This window comes from Scyliorhinus torazame, chromosome 3, assembly GCF_047496885.1.
Source record: "Scyliorhinus torazame isolate Kashiwa2021f chromosome 3, sScyTor2.1, whole genome shotgun sequence".
Classification (NCBI taxonomy): Eukaryota; Metazoa; Chordata; class Chondrichthyes; order Carcharhiniformes; family Scyliorhinidae; genus Scyliorhinus; species Scyliorhinus torazame.
This window is the reverse complement of record NC_092709.1, coordinates 267,422,938-267,447,622: the sequence shown is the minus strand read 5'-3', so window position 1 is coordinate 267,447,622 and position 24,685 is coordinate 267,422,938. Positions and strand designations below refer to the sequence as shown.

Genomic DNA, 24,685 nt, shown 5'->3' with positions numbered 1-24,685 from the left:
TCAGCTAAAGAGTACTGCAAATTGCAGAATATAAAGGCATATATGACAAACCATTCCTCCGCCCCCACTCGATGTAGAAGTACAGACTATACACCACAATAGTCAGCCCCAATTTGCACCCAAAGGTTTCACTTACCTAATAATTAATCATAAAAGTGATCAAAAGCAGACAATATGGGCTGCGTTGCAAAAATGCGTGGGGGTTTAAGACACACCCACATAAAACAGATCCCATGTGGCGAACAGAGGAGAAATGAATCGAACCAATAAAATAAGCTGATTGCAAGCTAGAATAATAATAATCTTTATTATGGTCACAAGTAGGCTTACATAGACTGCAATGAAGTTACTGTGAAAAGCCCCTAGTCGCCACATTCCGGAGCTTGTTCGGGTACACAGGGAGAATTCAGAATTCTCAACTGTACGGGAATTGAACCCGCGCTGCTGGCCTTGTTCTGCATCACAAACCAGTTGCCTAGCCCACAGAGCGAAGTCGTAACACTTGCTATCGAATAACTGCGCTGCCTCGAAGAAATTTGGTGTTGAAAAACAGGTACAAGAATGCAATCAGCCCTGAAGAAGATGCCCACGGCGTGCGTCACAGAGAACAGGGACCAGTCACTGGCCTCATCTTCAGCAGCATGCTATCGGAATGGTTTCATCACCACCACTTTAGGCCAAATCAACCCGAGTCCAGCAAAGATTTCAGAATTGGTGTAGCCCCTTTGTGGAACAAAACACTACAGTGCTGTGTCAGAAGACCAAGAATGCTCACAGGTTACAGAAATGCCGTTGTGCCAAAATTGCTAGTTTCCGCAATTGAGCATTACAGCGACAAAAACACGGGTACCTATTAGGCCACATTGGCAATGTGGATGACATGCCTAAGAATTTTGTGTGTCCAGCAACTGAACTGTGGAATAGAAAGGTTCAAAAACAGTTATTTTGAAAATGGATGCAAGACGACAAGACTCATCGTGGTACTAGCCGCCATCGATGACAGAATGCAATTAAAGCCTAGTTATTTTCTAAGTAAAGCTATGCCAACCTTCAAATTTCCTGCAGGATTTTTGTGCAAGTCCAAAAACAGTTGGATGGATGAGGATCAAAAATGTGTGGGTGGATAATGGTTGGAATGGGCATCATGGTGGCCTAAAGAATGCAGCTCATTAGTTAAGGACATGTTCATATCCCACATAACCAATAGGATCCAGGCGGGTACCAGTGAAGAAATAATACCACACTGCAGTTCTTCCCGGTGATCTAACATACATAGCTCAACCTTAGCATGTGTGCCTCAACAAGCCATTCAAGGATCATGTTCACATCAAATGGAAAAGGTGGATGGAGAAAGAAACCTCCACAAAGAATGAAAATTGCATGCTGCACCATTTGTTTTGGTCAGTTTGACCACCAAATCAGGAAATGCTAAAAGCACACAAACTGTTTTCAAGTCATCAAAAAATGTGGAATATCCAATTGAGTGAAGAAGAGAAAGATCCTTTGTCGATGATTCTGAAAACAAAAATGTCACATCTGATCCTGACTGGAATCTTTACAAAGATGCCATGACCAAAGTGACTTCTATGAACAGTGTTGAATGCCAAAGACAATGAATTTGTTTGTGTTCAAAACTTTCTTTCTAGAATTAATTTATTCAATAACATGTGCCACATTAATTTATTTTTGCTTTTCCACATTTCAAAAAATAAAAAAATAGCCACGCATAGTAGCAGTTCACATTTTATACTGGCGGCATAGTGGGCACTGCTGCCCAACAACTCTCGGAACCCGGGTTCAATTCTGGCCTCGGGCACTTGTGTGGAGTTTGCATGCTCTTCCCTGTGTCTGCATGGGTTTCCTCTGGGTGCTCTGGTTTCCTCCCACAGTCCAAAGATGAGCAGGTTAGATGGATTGGCCATGCTAAATTGCCCCTTAAGAGTCCAAAAGGTTGGTGGGGTTACTGGGAGAGGGTGGAGGCCTGGGCTTGCGTCGGATGCGTGTGGATACACCCCAGTGTGGATTCGATAGACCGAATGGCTTCCTTCTGCACTGGAAATTCTATTCTATGATCTAAAAAAAGTCAACCCGGCGGGTGTCAGGAGGCGGATTACTCGCCGTAGGATTCCTAGTCTTTGACCTGCTCTGGTAGCCACAGTACTAGTATGGCTAGTCTATTTTAGTTTCTGATGAATGGTAATCCCCGGGATGTTAATTGTGGGGGATTCAGCGATAATAATGCCATGGGACGATGGTTCAATCCTCTCTTGTAGGAGATGGTCATTGCCTGGCACTTGTGTCTTGCTGCATTTGGACATAAGACTGCTTCATTATCTGAGGAGTTGCGAATGATGCTGACCATTTTGCAGTCATCCACAATCATCCCCACGTCTGACCTTATGAGGGAAGGGAGGTCATTGATGAAGCAGCTGAAGATGGTTGGGCCTAGGACACTACCATGAGGAACTCCTGCAGTGATATCCTGGAGCTGAGAAAATCATGGGAGACTTCAATATGCAGGTGGACTGGGAAAATCAGATTGGCAGTGGATCCCAAGAAATGGAATTTGGGGAATGTCTAAGAGATGGTTTTTTGGGGCAGCTTAGTGACAGAGCCTACTAGGAAACAGGCATTCTGGATTTTGTGACGTGCAATGAGGCAGATTTGATTAGGGAACTTAAGGTGAAGAAACCCTTAAGGAGCAGTGACCACAATATGATAGAATTTACCCTGCAGTTGAGGGAGAAGCTGCAATCAGATGTAACAATATTACAATTAAATAAGGGTAACTACAAAGACCTGAGGGAGGAGCTGGCTAGAGTTGATTGGAAAAGGAGCCTAGCAGGTTAGACAGTGGAACAGCAATGGCAAGTGTTTGGGGGGGGTTATTCGAGAGGCAAAACAGAAATTCATCCCAAGGAGGAGGAAACATGACGAGGCATCCATGGCTGAGGAGGGAAGTCAAGGACAGCATAAAAGCAAAAGAACAAGCATACAAAGTGGCGAGCATTAGGGGAAGCCAGAGGATTGGAAAGCTTTTAAAAGTGAGCAGAGGACAACTAAGAAAACAATGGGAATGGGGGGGGGGGGAAAGAGAAGATCAAATCTGAGTGCAAGCTAGCTAGTAATATAAAATAACTCAGGAAGAGTTTTTTTCAATACATAAACGGTAGGAGAGGGGCAAAAATAGACATCGGACCACTGGAAAATGTGACTGGAGAAGTAATAATAGTAAACAAAGAAACGGCAGAGGAACTGAATAGTTACTTTGCATCAGTCTTCATGGTGGACGACACCAGTGGGATGCCAGAGCTCCAGCAGAATCAAGGGACAGAGGTGAGTGTAGTGGCCATCACTAAGGAGAAGGTTCTGGGGAACCTGAAAGGTCTGATGGTGGATAAATCACCTGGAGCGGATGGACTACACCCCAGGGTTCTAAGAGAGGTGGCTGAGGAGATTACGGAGGTATTGGTGGTGATCTTACAGGAATCACTGGAGACAGGAAGGGTCCCAGAGGACTGGAAAGTGGCCAAAGTAACAGCTGTTTAAGAATGGAGGGAGGCAGAATCATAGAATTTACAGTGCAGAAAGAGGCCATTCGACCCCATCAACTCCGCACCAGCCCTTGGAAAGAGTACACTATTGAAGCCTACACCTCTACCCTATCCCTGTAACCCAGTAATTCCACCTAAATTTTTTGGACACAAAGAGAAATTTAGCTTGGCCAATCCAACTAACCAGCACATCTTTGGAAATTATAGGCCGGTTAGCCTTGCTTCGATCATTGGATTTAGATTGTTTGGAGACTTGAGAGGAGAGATGGCAGATGGAGTTTAATTAGACAAATGTGACGTAATGCATTTTGGAAGGTCTAATAGAGGTAGGGACTATAGTGGATGGTAGAGCCCTCAAGAGTATAGACAGTCAGAGAGATCTAGGAGAACAGGTCCACAGGTCAATGAAAGGGGCAACACAGGTGGAGACGGTAGTCAAGAAGGCATACAGCATGCTTGCCTTCATTTGCCGGGGCAACGAGTATAAAAATTGGCAAGTAATGTTGCAGCTGTATAGAACCTTAGTTAGGCCACACTTGGAGTATAGTGTTCAATTCTGGTCGCCACACTACCAGAAGGATGTGGAGGCTTTAGAGAGGGTGCAGAAGAGATTTACCAGGATGTTGCCTGGTATGGAGGGCATTAGCTACGAGGAGCGGTTGAATAAACTCGGTTTGTTCTCACTGGAACGACGGAGATTGAGGGGCGACCTGATAGAGGTCTACAACATTATGAGGGGCATAGACAAGAGTGGATGGTCAGAGACTGTTTCCCAGGGTAGAGGGGTCAATTACTAGGGGTCAGCCTGCGCTGACCATGCTGCCCGTCAAAACTAAAATCTTCTACACTTCCGGGGTCCGTATCCCTCTATTCCCATCCTGTTCATGTATGTCAAGATGCCCCTTAAACGTCACTATCGTCCCTGCTTCCACCACCTCCTCCGGCAGCGAGTTCCAGGCACCCACTACCCGGTGTAAAAAACTTGCCTCGTACATCTACTCTAAACCTTGCCCCTCTCACCTTAAACCTCTGCCCCCTAGTAATTGACCCCTCTACCCTGGGGAAAAGCCTCTGACTATCCAGTCTGTTTATGCCCTCATAATTTTGTAGATCTCTACCAGGTCGTCCCTCACCCTCCTTTATTCCAGTGAGAACAAACCGAGTTTATTAAACCTCTCCTCAAAGCTCATGCCCTCCAAACCAGACAACATCCTGGTAAATCTCTTCTGCACCCTCTCTAAAGCCTCCACATCCTTCTGGTACTGTCGTGACCAGAATTGAGCACTATACTCCAAGTGTGGCCTAACTAAGGTCCTCTACAGCTGCAACATGACTTGCCAATTCTTATACTCAATGCCCCGGCCAATGAAGGCAAGCATGCAGTTAGCCTTCTTGACTACCTTCTCCACCTGTGCTGCCCCATTCAGTGACCTGTGGACCTGTACACCTAGATCTCTGACTGTCAATATTCTTGAAGGTTCTACCATTCACTGTATATCCCCAACCTGTATTAGACGTGCAGATTCAGTCGGCAGTTAAGGCGGCAAATGCAATGTTGGCATTCATGTGGAGGGGGCTAGAATACAAGGGCAGCTATGTACTTCTGAGGCTGTCAGACCCCATTTGGAGTATTGTGAGCAGCTTTGGGCCCCATATCTAAGGATGGATGTGCTGGCCTTGGAAAGGGTGCAGAGGAGGTTTACAAAAATGATCCCTGGAATGAAGAGCTCGCTGTATGAGGAACGGCTGAGGACTCCGGGTTTGTACTCGTTGGGATTTAGAAGGATGGGGGGGGGGTGGGGGGGGGGGGGAAGAATCTTATTGAAACTTACAGGATACTGCGAGACCTGGATAGAGTGGACATAGAGAGGATGTTTCCACTTGTAGCAAAAACTAGAAGCCGAGGACACCATCTCAGAATAAAAGGGGTGATCTTTAAAACAGAGATGAGGAGGAATTTCTTCAGCTGGAGAGTGACGAGGTGGATCTGTGGAACACTTTGCCGCAGAAGGCTGTGGAAGCTAAATCACTGAGTGTCCTTAAGACAGAGATAGATAGGTTCTTGATTAATAAGAGGATCAGGGGGGTATGGGGAGAAGGCAAAAGAATGGAGATGAGAAAAATATCAACCATGATTGAATGGTGGAGCAGACTCGTGAACAGAGTGGCCTAATTCTCTTCTATGTCTTATGGAGTTGATGTACCTCCAAATCACCACAACCATCTTCCTTTGTGCCAGGTATGGCACCAGCCAGCGGAGATTTCCCCCTAATTCCCATAGACTCTATTTTAGCTAGGGCTCCTTGATACCATACACGGTCAAATGCTCCTTGATGTCACCAACAGTCACTCTCACCTCATCTCTGGCATTCAGCTCTTTGTCCATGTTTGGACCAAGGCTGTAATGAGGTCTGGAGCTGAGTGACGCTGGCAGAACCCAAACTGAGCATCCATGAGCAGGTTACTGATGAGTAAGTACCGCTTGATAGCACTATTGATGACTCCTTCCATCGCTTTGCTGATGTAGAGTAGACAGATCGGGCGGTATTTGGCTGGGTTGGATTTGTCCTGTTTCTTGTGCACAGAACACACCTGAACAATTTTCCACATTGTCGGGTAGATGCTAGTGTTGCAGCTGTAGTGGAACAGCTTGGCTAGGGGTGCGGCAAATTCTGGAGCACGTCTTTAATCTTTTGCCGGAATATTGTCGAAGGAGACCGAGATGGATCATCCACTCAGCACCTCTGTTGTTGCGAAATCCTCAGCCTCGTCTTTTGCACATATGTGCTGGGCTCCTCCATGACTGAGGATGAGGATATTTGCGGTTCCATATAGGGTCTCCTCCCGAGATCCCCAATATCACAGATATCAGTCTTCAGCCAATATGATTCACTCTACGTGATATCAAGAAACGGCTGAAGGCACTGGATACTGCAATGGCTATGGGCCCTGACAATAGTACTGAAGACTTATGCTCCAGAACATGCCGCACGCCGAGCCAATTTGTTCCAGTACAGCTAATACACTGGCACCTACCCGGCAATGTGGAAACATTGCCCAGCTGTGTCACAAATCCAACCCAGCCAATTACCATCCTATCAGTCTTCTCTCCATCATCAGCAAAGTGATGGAAGGAGTCATCAACAGTGCTATCAAGCGGCACAACTCAGCAATAACTTGCTCGCAGATGCGGTATGGGTTCCGCCAGGTCACTCAGCTCTTGGCATCATTACAGCCTTGATTCAAACATGGACAAAGAGCTGAATGCCAGAGGCGAGGTGAGAGGGACTGCCTTTGACATCAAGGCAGCATTTGATTTGAGTATGCATCAAGGAGCCCTAGCTAAACTGGAGTCAATGGGAATCAGGGGACAAACTCTCCACTGGTTGCAGTCATAGCTGGCACAAAAGGAAGATGGTTGTGGTGGTTGGAGGTCAATCATCTCAGCTCCAGGAATCACTGCAAGACAGAAGTGCCAGGCAATGACCATTTCCTACAAGAGAGGATTGAACCATCGTCCCATGACATTTAATGGCATTACTAGCGCTGAATCCCCCACAATTAACATCCCGGGGGTTACCATGAACTAGATTAGCCTGTCCACCATCTACAAGGCACAAGTCAGGGGTGTAATGGAATACGCTCCACTTGCCTGGAGGAGTACACCTGCAACAAGACTCAAGAAGCTAGACTCCATCCAGGACAAAGCAGCCCTCTTGATTGTTCCTCCTTCTATAAACATTGAAACCCCCCACCACTGACGAACAGAGGCAGCCATGTGTACCATCTACAAGATGCACTGCAGGAACTCACCAAGGCTCCTTCGACAGCACCTTCCAAACACACGGCCACTACCATCTAGAAGGACAAGAGCAGGAGATACCTGGGACCCCCACAAACTGGAAGTTCCCCTCCAAGTCACTCACCATCCTGACTTGGAAATATATTGCCGCTCCTTCACTGTCACTGGGGCAACATCCTGGAACTCCCTCCCTAACAGCACAAGGGGTACACCTGAAGGACTGCAGCAGTTCAAGGCAGCTCACCACCACCTTCTGAAGGGCAACTACGGATGGGCAATAAATGTGCCAGGTATGACTGCAATAAGTGGAGAGCTTTCCCCCTCATTCCCTAACCAGCGACGCCCACATCCTGCAAAAATGAATTTTAAAAAATTAATAAAATACACCCTGACACACTCCTCCCCACACAAAATCTTCACGCCCATTTCCCTCATAAGAACAGAAGAACTAGAAGCAGGAGTAGGCCATCTGGCCCCTCGAGTCTGCTCCACCATTCAATGAGATCATGGCTGATCTTTTGTGGACTCAGCTCCACTTTCCGGCCCGAACACCATAACCCTTAATCCCTTTATTCTTCCAAAAAACTATCTTTATCTTAAAAACATTTAATGAAGGAGCCTCTACTGCTTCACTGGGCAAGAAATTCCATAGATTCACAACCCTTTGGGTGAAGGAGTTCCTCCTAAACTCAGTCCTAAATCTTCTTCCCCTTATTTTGAGGCTATGCCCCCTAGTTCTGCTTTCACCCGCCAGTGGAAACAACCTGCCCGCATCTATCCTATAGCACAAAGAACAAAGAAATGTACAGCACAGGAATAGGCCCTTCAAGCCCGTGCCGACCATGCTGCCCGACTAAACTACAACCTTATACACTTCCTGGGTCCGTATCCCTCTATTCCCATCCTATTCATGTATTTGTCAAGATGCCCCTTAAACCTTGCCCCTCGCAACTTAAACCTATGCCCCCTAGTAATTGACCCCTCTACGCTGGGGATAAGCCTCTGACTATCCACTCTGTCTATGCCCCTCATAATTTTGTAGACCTCTATCAGGTCGCCCCTCAACCTCCGTCGTTCCAGTGAGAACAAACCGAGTTTATTCAACCGCTCCTCATAGCTAAAGCCCTCCATACCAGGCAACATTCTGGTAAATCTCTTCTGCACCCTCTCTAAAGGCTCCACACCCTTCTGGTAGTGTGGCGACCAGAATTGAACACTATACTCCAAGTGTGGCCTAACTAAGGTTCTATACAGCTGCAACATGTCTTGCCAAATCTTATACTCAATGCCCCGGCCAATGAAGGCAAGCATGCCGTATGCCTTCTTGACAACCTTCGCCACCTGTGTTGCCCCTTTCAGTGACCTGTGGGCCTGTACACCTAGATCTCTCTGACTTTCAATACTCGAGGGTTCTACCATTCACTGTATATTCCCTACCTGTAATAGACCTTCCAAAATGCACTACCTCACATTTGTCCGGATTAAACTCCATCTGCCATCTCTCCGCCCAAGTCTCCAAACAATCTAAATTCTGCTGTATCCTCTGACAGTCCTCATCGCTATCCGCAATTCCACTAACCTTTGTGTCGTCTGCAAACTTACTAATCAGACCAGTTACATTTTCCTCCAAATCATTTATATATACTACAAACAGCAACGGTCCCAGCACTGATCCCTGCAGAACACCACTGGTAACAGCCCTCCAATTAGAAAAGCATCCTTCCATTGCTACTCTCTGCCTTCTATGACCTAGCCAGTTCTGTATCCACCTTGCCAGCTCACCCCTGATCCCGTGACTTCACAGATTGTACTAGTCTACCATGAGGGACCTTGTCAAAGGGCTTACTGAAGTCCATATAGACAACATCCACTGCGCTACCTGCATCAATCAACATTGTGACCTCCGCGAAAAACTCTATCAAGTTAGTGAGACACGACCTCCCCTTCACAAAACCATGCTGCCTCTCACGAATACGTCCATTTGTTTCCAAATGGGAGTAGCTCCTGTCTCGAAGAATTCTCTCCAGTAATTTCTCTACCACTGAAGTAAGGCTCACCGGCCTGTAGTTCCCTGGACTATCCTTGCTACCCTTCTTAAACAGAGGAACAACATTGGCTATTCTCCAGTCCTCCGGGACATCACCCAAAGACAGTGAGGAGCCAAAGATTTCTGTCAAGGCCTCAGCAATTTCCTCTCCAGCCTCCTTCAGTATTCTGGGGTAGATCCCATCAGGCCCTGGGGACTTATCTACCGTAATATTTTTTAAGACGCCCAACACTTTATCTTTTTGGATCTCAATGTGACCCAGGCTATCTACACACCCTTCTCCAGACTCAACATCTACCAATTTCTTCTCTTTGGTGAATACTGATGCAAAGTATTCATTTAGTACCTCGCCCATTTCCTCTGGCTCCACACATAGATTCCCTTGCCTATCCTTCAGTGGGCCAACCCTTTCCCTGGCTACCCTCTTCCTTTTTATGTACGTGTAAAAAGCCTTGGGATTTTCTTTAACCCTATTTGCCAATGACTTTTCGTGACCCCTTCTAGCCCCCCTGACTCCTTGCTTAAGTTCCTTCCTACTTTTCTTATATTCCACACAAGCTTAGTCTGTTCCCAGCCTTATAGCCCTGACAAATGCATCCTTTTCTTTTTGACGAGGCCTACAATATCTCTCGTTTTCCAAGGTTCCCGAAAATTGCCGTATTAATCCTTCTTCCTCACAGGACCATGCCGGTCCTGAATTCCTTTCAACTGACACTTGAAAGCCTCCCACATGTCAGATGTTGATTTGCACTCAAACATCCGCCCCCAATCTAGGTTCTTCAGTTCCCGCCTAATATTGTTATAATTAGCCTTCCCCCAATTTAGCACATTCACCCTAGGACCACTCTTATCCTTGTCCACCAGCACTTTAAAACTTACTGAATTGTGGTCACTGTTCCCGAAATGCTCCCCTACTGAAACTCCCACCACCTGGCCGGGCTCATTCCCCAATACCAGGTCCCGTAGCGCCCCTTCCCACACTGTCTACATATTGTTTTAAGAAGCCCTCCTGGATGCTCCTTACAAACTCTGCCCCGTCTAAGCCCCTGACACTGAGTGAGTCCCAGTCAATATTGGGGAAGTTGAAGTCTCCCATCACCACAACCCTGTTGTTTATACTCTTTTCCAAAATCTGTCTACCTATCTGCTCCTCTATCTCCCGCTGGCTGTTGGGAGGCCTGTAGTAAACCCCCAACATTGTGACTGCACCCTTCTTATTCCTGATCTCTACCCATATAGCCTCACTGCCCTCGGAGGTGTCCTCCCATAGTCCAGCTGTGATATTCTCACTAACCAGTAGCGGAACTCCGCCACCCCTTTTACATCCCCCTCTATCCCGCATGAAACATCTAAATCCTGGAACGTTTAACTGCCAAACCTGCCCTTCCCTCAACCAGGTCTCTGTAATGGCAACATCATAGTTCCAAGTACTAATCCAAGCTCGAAATTCATCTGCCTTACCCGTAATACTTCTTGCATTAAAACATATGCACTTCAGGGCACCAGACCCGCTGTCTGCTCTACCTCAGAGCCACGCTGTCCCTATTCCCTAGTTCTCCCTCAATGGTCTCACCTTCTGACCTATTGCTCCCGTGCCCACCCCCCTGCCATACTAGTTTATTCCCTTCATAATTTTATATGTTTCTACAAGGACCCCCTCATCCTTCTAAATTCCAACGAGTACAGTCCCAGTCTACTCAACCGTTCCTCGTAATCCAACCCCTTCAGCTCTGGGATTAACCTAGTGAATCTCCTCTGCACACCCTCCAGTGCCAGTACATCCTTTCTCAAGTAAGGAGACCAAAACTGAACACAATTCTCCAGGTGTTGCCTCACTAACACCTTATACAATTGCAGCATAACCTCCCTAGTCTTAAAACTCCATCCCTCTAGCAATGAAGGACAAAATTCCATTTGCCTTCTTAATCTCCTGTTGTACCTGTAAACCAACTTTTTGCGACTCATGCACTAGCACACCCAGGTCTCTCTGCACAGCAGCATGTTTTAATATTTTATCATTTAAATAATAATCCCTTTTGCTGTTATTCCTACCAAAATGGATAACTTCACATTTGTCAACATTGTATTCCATCTGCCAGACCCTAGCCCATTTACTTAGCCTATCCAAATCCCTCTGCAGACTTCCAGTATTCTCTGCACTTTTTGCTTTAGCACTTATCTTAGTGTCATCTGCAAACTTGGACACATTGCACTTGGTCCCCAACTCCAAATCATCTGTGTAAATTGTGAACAGTTGTGGGGCCAACACTGATCCCTGAGGGACACCACTAGCTACCGATTGCCAACCAGAGAAACACCCATTAATCCCCACTCTTTGCTTTCTATTAATTAACCAACCCTCTATCCATGCTACTACTTTACTCTTAATGCCATGCATCTTTATCTTATGCAGCAACCTTTTGGGTGGCACCTTGTCAAAGGCTTTCTGGAATTCCACATATACCACATCCATTGGCTCCCCGTTATCTACCGCCCTGGTAATGTCCTCAAAGAATTCCACTAAATTAGTTAGGCACGACCTGCCCTTTATGAACCCATGCTGCATCTGCCCAATGGGACAATTTCCATCCAGATGCCACTGGCCTATAATTACCCGCTTTCTGCCTACCTCCTTTTTAAACAGTGGTGTCACGTTTGCTAATTTCCAATCCGCCGGGACCACCCCAGAGTCTAGTGAATTTTGGTAAATTATCACTAGTGCATTTGCAATTTCCCTAGCCATCTCTTTTAGCACTCTGGGATGCATTCCATCAGGGCCAGGAGACTTGTCCACCTTCAGCCCCATTAGCTTGCCCATCACTACCTCCTTGGTGATAACAATCCTCTCAAGATCCTCACCTGTCATAGCCTCATTTCCATCAGTCACTGGCATGTTATTTGTATCTTCCACTGTGAAGACCGACCCAAAAAACCTGTTCAGTTCCTCAGCCATTTCCTCATCTCCCATTATTAAATCTCCCTTCTCATCCTCAGAATGGTCATGGAGCAACAGTTCTCATCTGCAACATCTGTGGGGGCGCTTTTAAATACTAACAAATTTTAAAACTTATCCAAATGGTATCTGGGAGAAAATAGCAATTCTTACTGTACAGCAATGCCATAACACCAACATAAATAATTGCTTGGTAAGTGAGCAAATACAGAAAGCTACAGATAGCACAGGCAGATATGACCACCAGGTCACCTGGTAAATTCTTGCAGCTCATATGATACACTGGCTGCTAGGTTTTTGGCAGCAACTGTCCCAGAGATGTGATTGTACCGTGGTCTATCCCGGGTAGCAGGGTTAGCAGAGGGCCAAAAGCAGGGACATGCCAAGTGTTTGATTACCAGTTGCCACAGAAAGTGATGTGATGATTGTGGAAACTTCACCCGAGAGATTCGACTAGAATTGTATTTAAAAAACATGAACAATGTAAATTGCAAGGTGAATGAATTAATCCATCCCCATGTCAATGAAACATAGTCACTCTTTCAAGTATGAGATGGTATGCTACGGGGAAAGAAGTGGGCAATTCAGCAACCCTCCAGGCAGAATGTATAGGAAGTATATTCAACAATACAAAATACTAAGATGTCGATGAAATAATTATTATGAGAAAACTTTGTTCAATATCCATCGTTTGATTAATGACGACCAGAAGAGTCAGTTTGTCAGTTGTCTATAGGGCAGATTTATGGTTGTCAGCATTCATCAATATTGATGAACTTGTTCAGGATCACACAAGACAAATAGTTACTCATGAGAGATATTGGAGGGCTGTGAACAGTTGTGAGCCTGCATTCATCGTGGGACGTTGCCTTGAGGAAAAGTGAAGGATGAAGACTGAGGAAAGGAGAGCAAAGAGCAGAAATAACTGACAATGCTGACATAAATTCAATGCACCAGGGCTATTGGATAGTGATTAACAGGAAAACTAGGTGGGGTTTGTTCAGTCCCTTACACTGCCTTGACTCAGGATAAACTGGGTAAGCAAACATGTTGAGTCCCTAAGGTCAGCCAGTTGGATCCCAGGGGAAAAAAGTTTGAAAAACACGGTCCTATCGAATATCACTACTCCGAACTCTTGGGGTGTTAACCTCATTCTCTTTTTTGAAGCTAGTTACAAAGTACTCACAAGTATCCCAGTCATGTCCTCTGCTGTCAAATGATTTCCTTTTTGTCCATAATTAGTTCCATCATTTCTCTAATAATCCTTTCACTTTTTAGAGGAATTTCAGGTTCCCTTTCATGTTACTCACTCATCATCTTATACACTTTGCCCTCAAATCCTTTTTCAATTATTCCCCTCTATTTTGCCAGGCTTACCAGAAGACCATAAGACATAGGAGCAGAATTAAGCCACTCGGCCCATAGAGTCTGCTCTGCCATTCAATCGTGGCTGATATTTTTCTCATCCCCATTCTCCTGCCTTCTCCCCATAATCCCTGATCCCCATATTAATCATGAACCTATCTATCTCGATCTGAAAGACACTCTGACTTGGCCTCCACAGCCTTCTGCGGCAAAGAGTTCCACAGATTCACCGCCCTCTGCCTGAAGAAATTCCTCATCTGTTTTAAAGGGTCGTCCCTTTAGTCTGAGATTGTGTCCCACTGCTTCTAGTTTTTTCTAAAAGTGGAAACATTCTCTCCACATCCACTCTATCCAGACCACGCAGTATCCTTAAGTTTCAATAAGATCCTCCCTCATCCTTCTAAACTCAGAGTACAGACCCAGAGTCCTCAACCATTCTTCATACGACAAGCTCTTCATTCCATTTACAATTGTATTCTCTCCCCACGTTGTCATTAACATTGTTTTTGTGTTTCATTTTAACCTCTTTAGTCCTCCAAGGAGCTCTTGCTCCCTCTTATGAGAGCATGTTTGCTTTGGAGATCTGCCGTTGCTCACTTTTATTCATGCAGTCTTTGGTTCCAGTCCACTTTTATTCCTCCCTACAAGCAGGAATATACTTTATCAGCATATTGCATCTTCGCAGGTTTGCAACTTCGTCCAGAAAACCATCAGAATACAAACCGTCCACAATGCAATCAGAGGTAATGTCTTCATTTTTTTCCCATCAGCTATTTTCCTCTCAGGAAAAAAATGTTGCAGTCTCAGAAGGTATGAGTGGAAACTTGTATTTCAAAGCATTTGAGTTACCTGTGAAGAAGCTTCCTTTTGAGGGGATGTACCAAGGGAGTTCTGATAAGGTATCCCGTGCACTGAATTCTGATCGAATGTTGAAGTCACTGGAGTGATCTGAGCAGTTGTTGAGCTACAAGAGCTGACTGCAGATGGATTTGTTGATTCTTGAACTGCACTAGATATCGACAAAAACTGTGACATCGAATCACTAAATTATAGGACAAAATTTAATGCAGCACATTAGCTACTCGAGGATAACATTTGTAAACATGAGTCCATTCCTAAAACTAAATTGGTAAAGACACTTAACCAATTAGGTAGCAATTCAGTGCTAGGTCAATAGAGTGTACTTGCAGAATAAAAGTTATTTTTTAAAGACTAATTTATTTTCACGGCATTGGTTTTCTTCTACATATTTACATTTCTATCACCTTTCAACATATCCAAGTTAGCATTGTCTGAACTTAAATAACCCTGGATATGCTACCAGAATTCAACTGTTGTAGACAACTTGCATTTAATTTTCCTTTGCTGCAGGGAGGCTTCCATGACAACATTGTGATCTTACCTTACAGAATTTGAGAACAAGTGGTTGTGTGTCTGGTTGATGGTCTCCTGGTTTCCTGTTCCAAATTCAGACAGAGAAGCTTCTGACCCAAACTCCAAGGCTCCAAACTGAACATTTAATTCAGAGACACTAGTTGATCCTGGCATTTCAACAGCAGATGCAGGAATCTAAATAGAAATGAAAATGCACTCTTTATGCAAGTACTTGGAACCAAAGAACGAATTTGCATTTTTAGTTATTGCAGTTTTAAGATCATTGCTTGACACATATACATACGCAAGATAGCAGAAAGCATCAGTTAATAACCTACTCATCTTGTCAAGGACACTTGTTCCACAGCCCACAGAATTCTCCCAGTCTAGTCTGCAATCACTTCGAAAAGGCAAATTTTGTATTCAGCTTACTAATGAATTTGTCTTAAAAAGGCTCATTACAATTTTTTTGGTTACATAACATTTCAATTTTTTTTTGAAATCTCATTAATGGGATGTTGGCTAGGCCAGCATTTATTGCCCATCTTTAATTGCCTCTGATAAAGTGGTGAGGAGCTACCTTCTTGAACCGCTGCAGTCCATGTGGTGTAGATATACCCCATGTGCTGTTAGGGAGGCAGCTCCAGGATTTTAACAGAGAAGGAATGGCAATATATTTCCAAGCCAGGATAGTGAGCGGTTCTTACAAGTGGAGGTGTTCTCATGCATCTGCTGTGCTTGGTTCTCTAGCTGGTAGCAGTCATGGGTTTGGAAGGTGTTGCCTAAGGAGCCTTGGTAAGTTCCTGCAGTGCATCTTGTAAGATGGTTCACACTGCTGCCTCTGTGCTGGTGATGAATTTTTGTGGACCGATTGTCAATCAAACAGACTTTGTCCTTGATGGTGTTGAACTTCCGAGAGTATTGTTGGAATTGGACTCACCAAGGCAAATCACACTCGAGGTTTGTCTTTGAGATGGAGAGTCAGGTGGGGAGTTACTCACCTCAGGATTCTTAGCCTCTGACCGGTTGTTGTATTTATGTGGGCTGTCCAGTTCAGTTTCTCATCAATGATAACCCCAAAGGGTTACAGTACGAAGTCTTACAAACCAGGTTAAAGTCAAACAGGGTTGTTTCAATGTCACTAGCTTTCGGAGCGCTGCTCCTTCCTCAGGTGAATGAAGAGGTATGTTTACACCCCAAAGGGTTAGTGGGGGATTCAGTCATTATGGGCAATGGTTAAATTCACTCTCTTTAGAGACGGTCATGGGGCTGGCGTAAATGTTACTTGCCACTTGTCAGCCCAAGCCTGGATATTGTTGAGGTCTTTCTGCATTTGGACTGCAATTAGAACGGACTGAAGTTAAAGTCCACTGAACTGCGTGTTTCTTAAACACCTGCAGCAGCCAGTCGTCAGCCCGCTAGTCGACAGCACTTTGTTGTTTCTTTTCGTCGAGGGGAGATTCTCTCCACCAAGATGCGCCGCAGTTGTATCAGCTGTCTTAGCTTGGTCACTCTTTACTGGAGTTTTCTGTTCCAGCACCTTTAACCTCAGACTTCTTGGAAACTTCTTTTTGTTTCTCTAGTTTCCTTAACTAGCTGCTCTTCAAATTTCTGCACCCGTTTGCTTAACCATTATTCCATGGTATGGCTTTCTTCTGGCAAAGCTGAGATGTTCCCTCTTTAGCCTTCTAGAACCAACGGTTTTCAGCAGAGCTGAGAGCTGCTTTCTCTCATTACCCATCTCCAGCTACCCACAAATTCAGCAAAAACTGAAGCTTCTCTACCTGAGAAGCCCCAGTTGCTAAGCAACCACTGCTAGCTTATTTATTCTTCATGCTGTAGCCCTCTCTAAGCACAATAGAAACACAGTTAGAACTTAAACAACCTCCACACATGCAAACTGCATAGAGTATAAAAACTAGCAAGTCATGCTACAGTTGGCTAGAACCTTGGGACGGCCGCACTTTGAATATGGTGCACAATTCTGGTCGCCACACTACCAGAATGATGTGGAAGCTTTGAAAAGGATGCAGAGGTGTACCAGGATGTTGCCTGGTCTGCAGGGTGTTAGCTATGTGGAGAGGCTGAATAGACGAGGACTGTTTTCATTAGAAAGACGGAGGTTGAGGGGTGACCTGATGAGGTCTATAATATTATGAGAGGCATGGATAGAGTGGATGACAGGCACTCTTTCCCAGGGTGGATGGGGCAATTACCAGGGGGGTGGGGGGGGGAAGACAGGTTTTATGGTCCGTGAGGCAAAGTTTAGAGGAGATGTGCAAGGCAGGTTTTTTACGCAGAGGGTGGTGAGTGCCGACAGCGCATTGCCGGGGGAGGTTGCGAAAGCAGATACATTAATGGCATTCAAAAGGCATCTTGACAAACACATGGATAGGATGGGTATAGAGGGATACAGCACAAAGGAAGTGCTGAGGATTTTGGCAACGGTTGGTATCATGACCAGTACAGGCTTGGAGGGCCGAAGGGAATGTACCGGTGCTGTATTGTTCTTTGTTCAAACACCTATATGCAGCATGAATTCCCCCACACATATAAACACCTTTAGGCAGTATGAAACTAACTGCAGGTTTTACCCTTCTAGACACAGAACCGTTAAATTAAACCAACTTGAAACTGTGCCTTCTTTCTAATGTTCAGCAATGCAAAACTAATTCCCTTAAAACTACCCTTGCTTTCCTAATAGGAGTCACAAATGGTGCTGAGCATTCCCGCTTTCATCAGCATGATTCCGACTTCTGAGCTTACAATGGAAGGAAGGTCATTGATGGATCAGTTAGAGATGGTTGGGGCTAGGACACTACCCTGAGAAACTCCTGCAGTGATGTCTTAAAACTATGACTGACTTCCAACAAGCAGAATGACTCTAACCAGCAGAGGTCAAAAGCCGAGTGATCCCAGCAGAACACGAACTGGGTGTCAGTGACCAGGTTATGATTGCTAAGCAAGTGCTGCTTGGCAGCACTGTTGCTGACCCCTTCCATCAATTTACTAATGATTGAGAGTAGATTGATGGGGCAGTAATTGGCCGGATTGGATTTGTCGTACTTTGTGAACACGGGAAATACCTGGGCAATTCTCCGTATTGTCATGCAAATACCAGCATTGTAGTATCTTCTTAAAATATTGAATGCTGGGAAACTGAAGATTGCTTTGGCATTAGAAAAAAAGATCAGTAAATTAAGACACTGTTTTGACAAAAGACACATACAAAGTACAGCACAGGAACAGGCCCTTCGGCCCTCCAAGCCTGTGCCGTCTAACCTAAAACTCTCACTTCCGGAGCCCGTATGCCTCTACTCCCAAGCTATTCCTATATTTGTTAAGCTGCCCTTTAAACTTCACCATCGTACCTGCTTCCAGCACCACCTCCGACAACTAGTTCCAGGCAGCCACTATTCCAAGACATCCCTCGCACGTCTCCTCTAAACTTCGCCCTATGCACCTTAAACCTATGTCCCTTAAAAGCTTCCAACTATCCACTCTATCCATGCCCCTCACAACTTTATACACTTCTATCAGGTCGCCCCTCAATCAGTCCATCAGTCCAGTGAGTACAAACCAGGTTTATCCAATATCGCCTCATAGCTAATGCCTTTCATATCAGGCAACATCCTGGTAAACTTCTTCTGTACCCTCTCCAAAGCCTCACATCTTTCTGGTATTGTGGCGACCAGAACTGAACATCATATGTGACCTAACTACGGTTCTATAACGCTGCAGCATGACTTGCCACTTTTTATACTCAAAAAATGCACCGTCCGACGAAGACAAGAACATAAGAACTAGAAGCAGGAATAGGCCATCTGGCCCCTCGAGCCTGCTCCACCATTCAATGAGATCATGGCTGATCTTTTGTGGACTCAGCTCCACTTTCCGGCCCGAACACCATAACCCTTAATCCCTTTATTTTTCCAAAAAACTATCTTTATCTTAAAAACATTTAATGAAGGAGCCTCTACTGCTTCACTGGGCAAGAAATTCCATAGATTCACAACCCTTTGGGTGAAGAAGTTCCTCCTAAACTCAGTCCTAAATCTACTTCCCCTTATTTTGAGGCTATGCCCCCTAGTTCTGCTTTCACCCGCCAGTGGAAACAACCTGCCCGCATCTATCCTATCTATTCCCTTCATAATTTTATGTTTCTAGAAGATCCCCCCTCATCCTTCTAAATTCCAACGAGTACAGTCCCAGTCTACTCAACCTCTCCTCGTAATCCAACCCCTTCAGCTCTGGGATTAACCTAGTGAATCTCCTCTGCACACCCTCCAGTGCCAGTACATCCTTTCTCAAGTAAGGAGACCAAAACTGAACACAATACTCCAGGTGTGGCCTCACTAACACCTTATACAATTGCAGCATAACCTCCCTAGTCTTAAAACTCCATCCCTCTAGCAATGAAGGACAAAATTCCATTTGCCTTCTTAATCACCTGTTGCACCTGTAAACCAACTTTTTGCGACTCATGCACTAGCACACCCAGGTCTCTCTGCACAGCAGCATGTTTTAATATTTTATCATTTAAATAATAATCCCTTTTGCTGTTATTCCTACCAAAATGGATAACCTCACATTTGTCAACATTGTATTCCACCTGCCAGACCCTAGCCCATTCACTTAGCCTATCCAAATCCCTCTGCAGACTTCCAGTATCCTCTTCACTTTTTGCTTTAGCACTTATCTTAGTGTCATCTGCAAACTTGGACACATTGCACTTGGTACCCAACTCCAAATCATTTATGTAAATTGTGAACAGTTGTGGGGCCAACACTGATCCCCGAGGGACACCACTAGCTACTGATTGCCAACCAGAGAAACACCCATTAATCCCCACTCTTTGCTTTCTATTAATTAACCAATCCTCTATCCATGCTACTACTTTCCCCTTAATGCTATGCATCTTTATCTTGTGCAGCAACCTTTTGTGTGGCACCTTGTCAAAGGCTTTCTGGAAATCCAGATATACCACATCCATTGGCTCCCGTTATCTACCGCACTGGTAATGTCCTCAAAGAATTCCACTAAATTAGTTAGACAAGACCTGCCCTTTATGAACCCATGCTGCGTCTGCCCAATGGGACAATTTCCATCCAGATGCCTCGCTATTTCTTCCTTGATGATAGATTCCAGCATCTTGCCTACTACCGAAGTTAAGCTCACTGGCCTATAATTACCCGCTTTCTGCCGACCTCCTTTTTTTAAACAGTGGTGTCACGTTTGCTAATTTCCAATCCGCCAGGACCACCCCAGAGTCTAGTGAATTTTGGTAAATTATCACTTGTGCATTTGCAATTTCCCTAGCACATCTCTTTTAGCACTCTGGGATGCACTCCATCAGGGCCAGGAGACTTGTCTACCTTGAGCCCCATTAGCTTGCCCATCACTACCTCCTTAGTGATAACAATCGTCTCAAGGTCCTCACCTGTCATAACGTCATTTCCATCAGTCACTTGCATGTTATGTGTCTTTCACTGTGAAGATCGACCCAAAAAACCTCAGCCATTTCCTCATCTCCCATTAGTAAATCTCCCTTCTCATCCTCTAAAAGGCCCAATATTTACCTTAGCCACTCTTTTTTGTTTTATATATTTGTAGAAACTGTTACTATCTGTTTTTATATTCTGAGCAAGTATACTCTCAATCTATCTTACTCTTCTTTATAGCTTTTTCAGTAGCTTTCTGTTGCCCCCTAAAGTTTTCCCAATCCTCAGGTCTCCTACTAATCTTTGCTACTTTGTATGCTTATTCCTTCAAGTTGATACTCTCCCTTATTTCCTTAGATATCCACGGTCGATTTTCCCTCTTTCTACCGTCCTTCCTTTTTGTTGGTATAAACCTTTGCTGAGCACTGTGAAAAATTGCTTCCAAGGTTCTCCACTGTTCCTCAACTGTTTCACCATAAAGTCTTTGCTCCCAGTCTACCTCAGCTAGTTCTTCTCTCATCCCATTGTAATCTCCTTTGTTTAAACACAAAACACTTGTGCTTGATTTTACCTTCTCACCCTCCATCTGTATTTTAAATTCCACCATCTTGTGATCGCTCCTTCCGAGAGGATCCCTAACTATGAGATCATGAATCAATCTTGTCTCATTACACAGGACCAGATCTAGGACTGCTTGTTCCCTCGTAGGTTCCATTACATACGGTTCTTGGAAACTATCGCGGATACATTCTATAAACTCCTCCTCAAGGCTGCCTTGACCGACCTGGTTAAACCAATCGACATGTAAATTAAAATCCCCCATGATAACTGCTGTACCATTTCTACATGCATCAGTTATTTCTTTGTTTATTGCCTGCCCCACCATAATGTTACTATTTGGTGGCCTACAGACTACTCCTATCAGTGACTTTTTCGCCTTACTATTCCTGATTTCCACCCAAATGGATTCAACTTTATCCTCCATAGCACCGATGTCATCCCTTACTGTTGCCCGGATGTCATCCTTAAATAACAGAGCTACACCACCTCCCTTACCATCCACTCTGTCCTTCCGAATAATTTTTACCCATGGAGATTTAACTCCCAGTCGTGACCATCCTTTAACCATGTTTCAGTAATGGCCACTAAATCATAGTCATTCACGATGATTTGCGCCATCAACTCATTTACCTTATTCCGAATACGACGAGCAGTCAGGTAAAGTACACTCATGTTGGCTTTTTTTAACCTCTGTTCTGAATCTTAACACCTCGATCAGTAACCTCTCCTAAGTTATATTTCCTCTTAACCTTTCTCCTAATTTTCCTTGTCGTTGAACCCATATCTTCACGTAACAACCTGCTGCGTCGCTTACCATTAATGTTTTTACTTCCCGTTTTATTCCTTTTAGCTGGCTGTTCCCCTTCCCCCCACAGAATGTCCTGCAGCCACTCAGAGACATGATTGACCCTTGCACCAGGGTGGCAACACGCCATCCTGGAGTCTCGATTGCATCCGCAGAACCGCCTGTCTATTCCCCTTACAATTGAGTCCCCTATCACTATAGCCCTGCCATTCTTCTTCCTGCCCAGCTGCGCAGCAGAGCCAGCCACGGTGCCATGAACCTGGCTGCTGCTGCCTTTCTCTGCTGAGCCATCTCCCTCAACAGTATCCAAAGCGGTATCTGTTTTGCAGGGAGATGGCCGCAGAGGACACCTGCACTGCCTTCCTATTCTTGCTCTGTCTTTTGGTCACCCATTTTCTATCTCCTTCAGTACCTTTCACCTGCGGTATGACCAACTCGCTAAACGTGCTATCCACGACGTCCTCAGCATCGCAGATGCTCCAAAGTGAGTCCATCCGCAGCTCCAGAGCCGTCAAGCAGTCTAACAGGAGCTGCAACTGGACACACTTCTTGCACGTGAAGGAGCCAGGGACAGTGGACGTGTCCCTGAGCTCCCACATCGCACACGAGGAGCATGGCACGGGTTTGAGATCTCCTGCCATGTCTTAAACCTTCGGTTAACTTCAACAATTACAATTTCCCCCCCAAAAATAAAAAAAAATAAACAACAAAGAAAAAAAAAAATATACGAATGAAAAGAAAAAGAAAACAGAAACACTACTTACCAGTGACTTACCAGGGATGAAAAGCACTTCCTCCCCACCCAGCTTCGAATTCCCACCTAGATTCAAATTCCCAAACTCACTCTTGGTTCTGTCTCACTCTGGCTGTCTCTTCTCTGGCTCACTTGGAGAACTCAACACAAGCATGCCATATGCCTTCGCGACTACTATCTCCAACTGCGTTGCCACTTTCATACTTGTTTATTACTTCAAGAACCGCATAGATACATGGTGGATTTGGATTTGTTTTTGTCATGTCTACCGAGGTACAGTGAAAAGCATTGTTCGGTGTACAGTCCAGACAGTTTGTACATAGGGCATACACATAAATACACATTGTAAATACATAGGCACAGGCAACGGGTGAGCATACAGAGTGCAGTACTACTCAGTAGAGAATGTGTGAAGAGATCAGTCCATAAGAGGGTCATTTTGGCAACAGCAGGGAAAAAGCGGTTTTTGAACCTGTTTGTGGGTGTTCTCGGACTTATCCCCTGCCCGGGTCGTAGGGGTCTTTGATTATGCCGCCCGCTTTCCCAAGGCAGTGGGCAGAGTCGATGGACGGGAGGCGGGTTCACGTGATCGGAGTGCTACTCAGTACGGAAAATGCATGGAGATTAGTACAGTCCATTAGAGGGTCATTCAGAAATTTGTGACAGTAGGTATGGTTGCATCAGAGACTGTTGGGGCAGTTGACAACGGTTTGATGGTTTCCTGATTGAACCAAGCACTGAATGCATTGAGTTCATCAGGGAGGGGTGCGCTGCCAATGGGGATGCTACTTGGCTTTGCTTTGTAGCCCATTATGCGGTTTAAACCTCGCCACAACCAATGAGAGTCCGTGATGTTAGATGTGACTCTAGAGATTAACAGGAATTACATAGAACTAGTATTTTTGAGCCATGAAATAACTTGTACAGCCATTCAAAGTCCAAGGGAAATTCTGTCAACTGTTTCTCAATTTGCTTCAAACCACAAAGCTGGTTACGAGGGTGGCACGTTGGCGCAGTGGTCAATACTGCTGCCTCACAGCGCCAAGGACCTGGGTTCGATCCCATCCCCGGGTCATTGTCAGTACGGAGTTTGCACATTCTCCCCATGGCTGCTTGGGTGTCACCCCTACAACCCAAAGATGTGCAGGGCCACAAGGCCCACGCTAAAATTGGGCACTTTAAGGTTTAAAAAACTGGTCACGGCAGCAACTTCATTTTGGGTGTCACGTTAAATGAGTAAATTGGGTACAAGTTAAATGAGTCTCACTAAGTTACGCAATCAGTCCACATATTCTTTACAATACACATTTAGCCTTGCAGTGAAATCAAAAAAACGAGATACCTGAACTGAAAAAATGATGATACAATCATTGCAAGTTTATAGATAGTACAATATTGGCAGAATAGATCAAGGCAATAACCTTCAGGCACAGCCACAATCAATGAGAGAAATTACATGGTCACTTTCTGCATTTTGGTCAACCAATAAAGGTAGCTTCACCAACACAAGAGTATTAATGTGCCCATATACATCAATTTCACATGAATTCATGGGGAGCAAGATGCACAGATGTACTGCAAATCTTTAAAAAACTTTACATGGAAACATTATATTTGGTCATGGGTAGACCGTGAAAGTCCACTGCCTAATAACCTGTTGAAAAGAGGGATAGAAGACCAACTACAGTATGACTAGATTTTTATTTACTTATTTTACTAGAGCAGAGGTGCCTTGAAAAAAGACAGATTAACAGTATATATTATACATGTTGACCAAACTGCTGTGTATTTCCAGCATTTTTGTTTCAGGTTTGCAGGTTTTTTCCCCCCAAACCAAAGCTCTTAACTATCTGGTCCTTGCTCAGGTTCACCACATACCAATACACAACAGCAACTGAAGGATGAGGAACTTTATGCGGACAATTACAGATATGAAAACCACATCCTACCACTCTAGATACATGCAATTGCTTTACAGTGTGGTATAATGCTGACCTCTACTCATGTTTAAATCTTCACAAGGAAAGAT

General features: G+C 44.8%; 1 protein-coding gene across 1 annotated transcript in view; it reads right to left on the bottom strand.

The window, feature by feature from the left end:
• ubap2a (ubiquitin associated protein 2a) overlaps positions 1 to 24,685 on the bottom strand; it is a 253,109-nt gene that overhangs the window by 71,671 nt on the left and 156,753 nt on the right. The window contains 2 exon segments of the mRNA XM_072497225.1: positions 14,571 to 14,763; positions 15,124 to 15,290. Of these exon segments, the coding sequence (XP_072353326.1) occupies positions 14,571 to 14,763; positions 15,124 to 15,290 (360 nt within the window).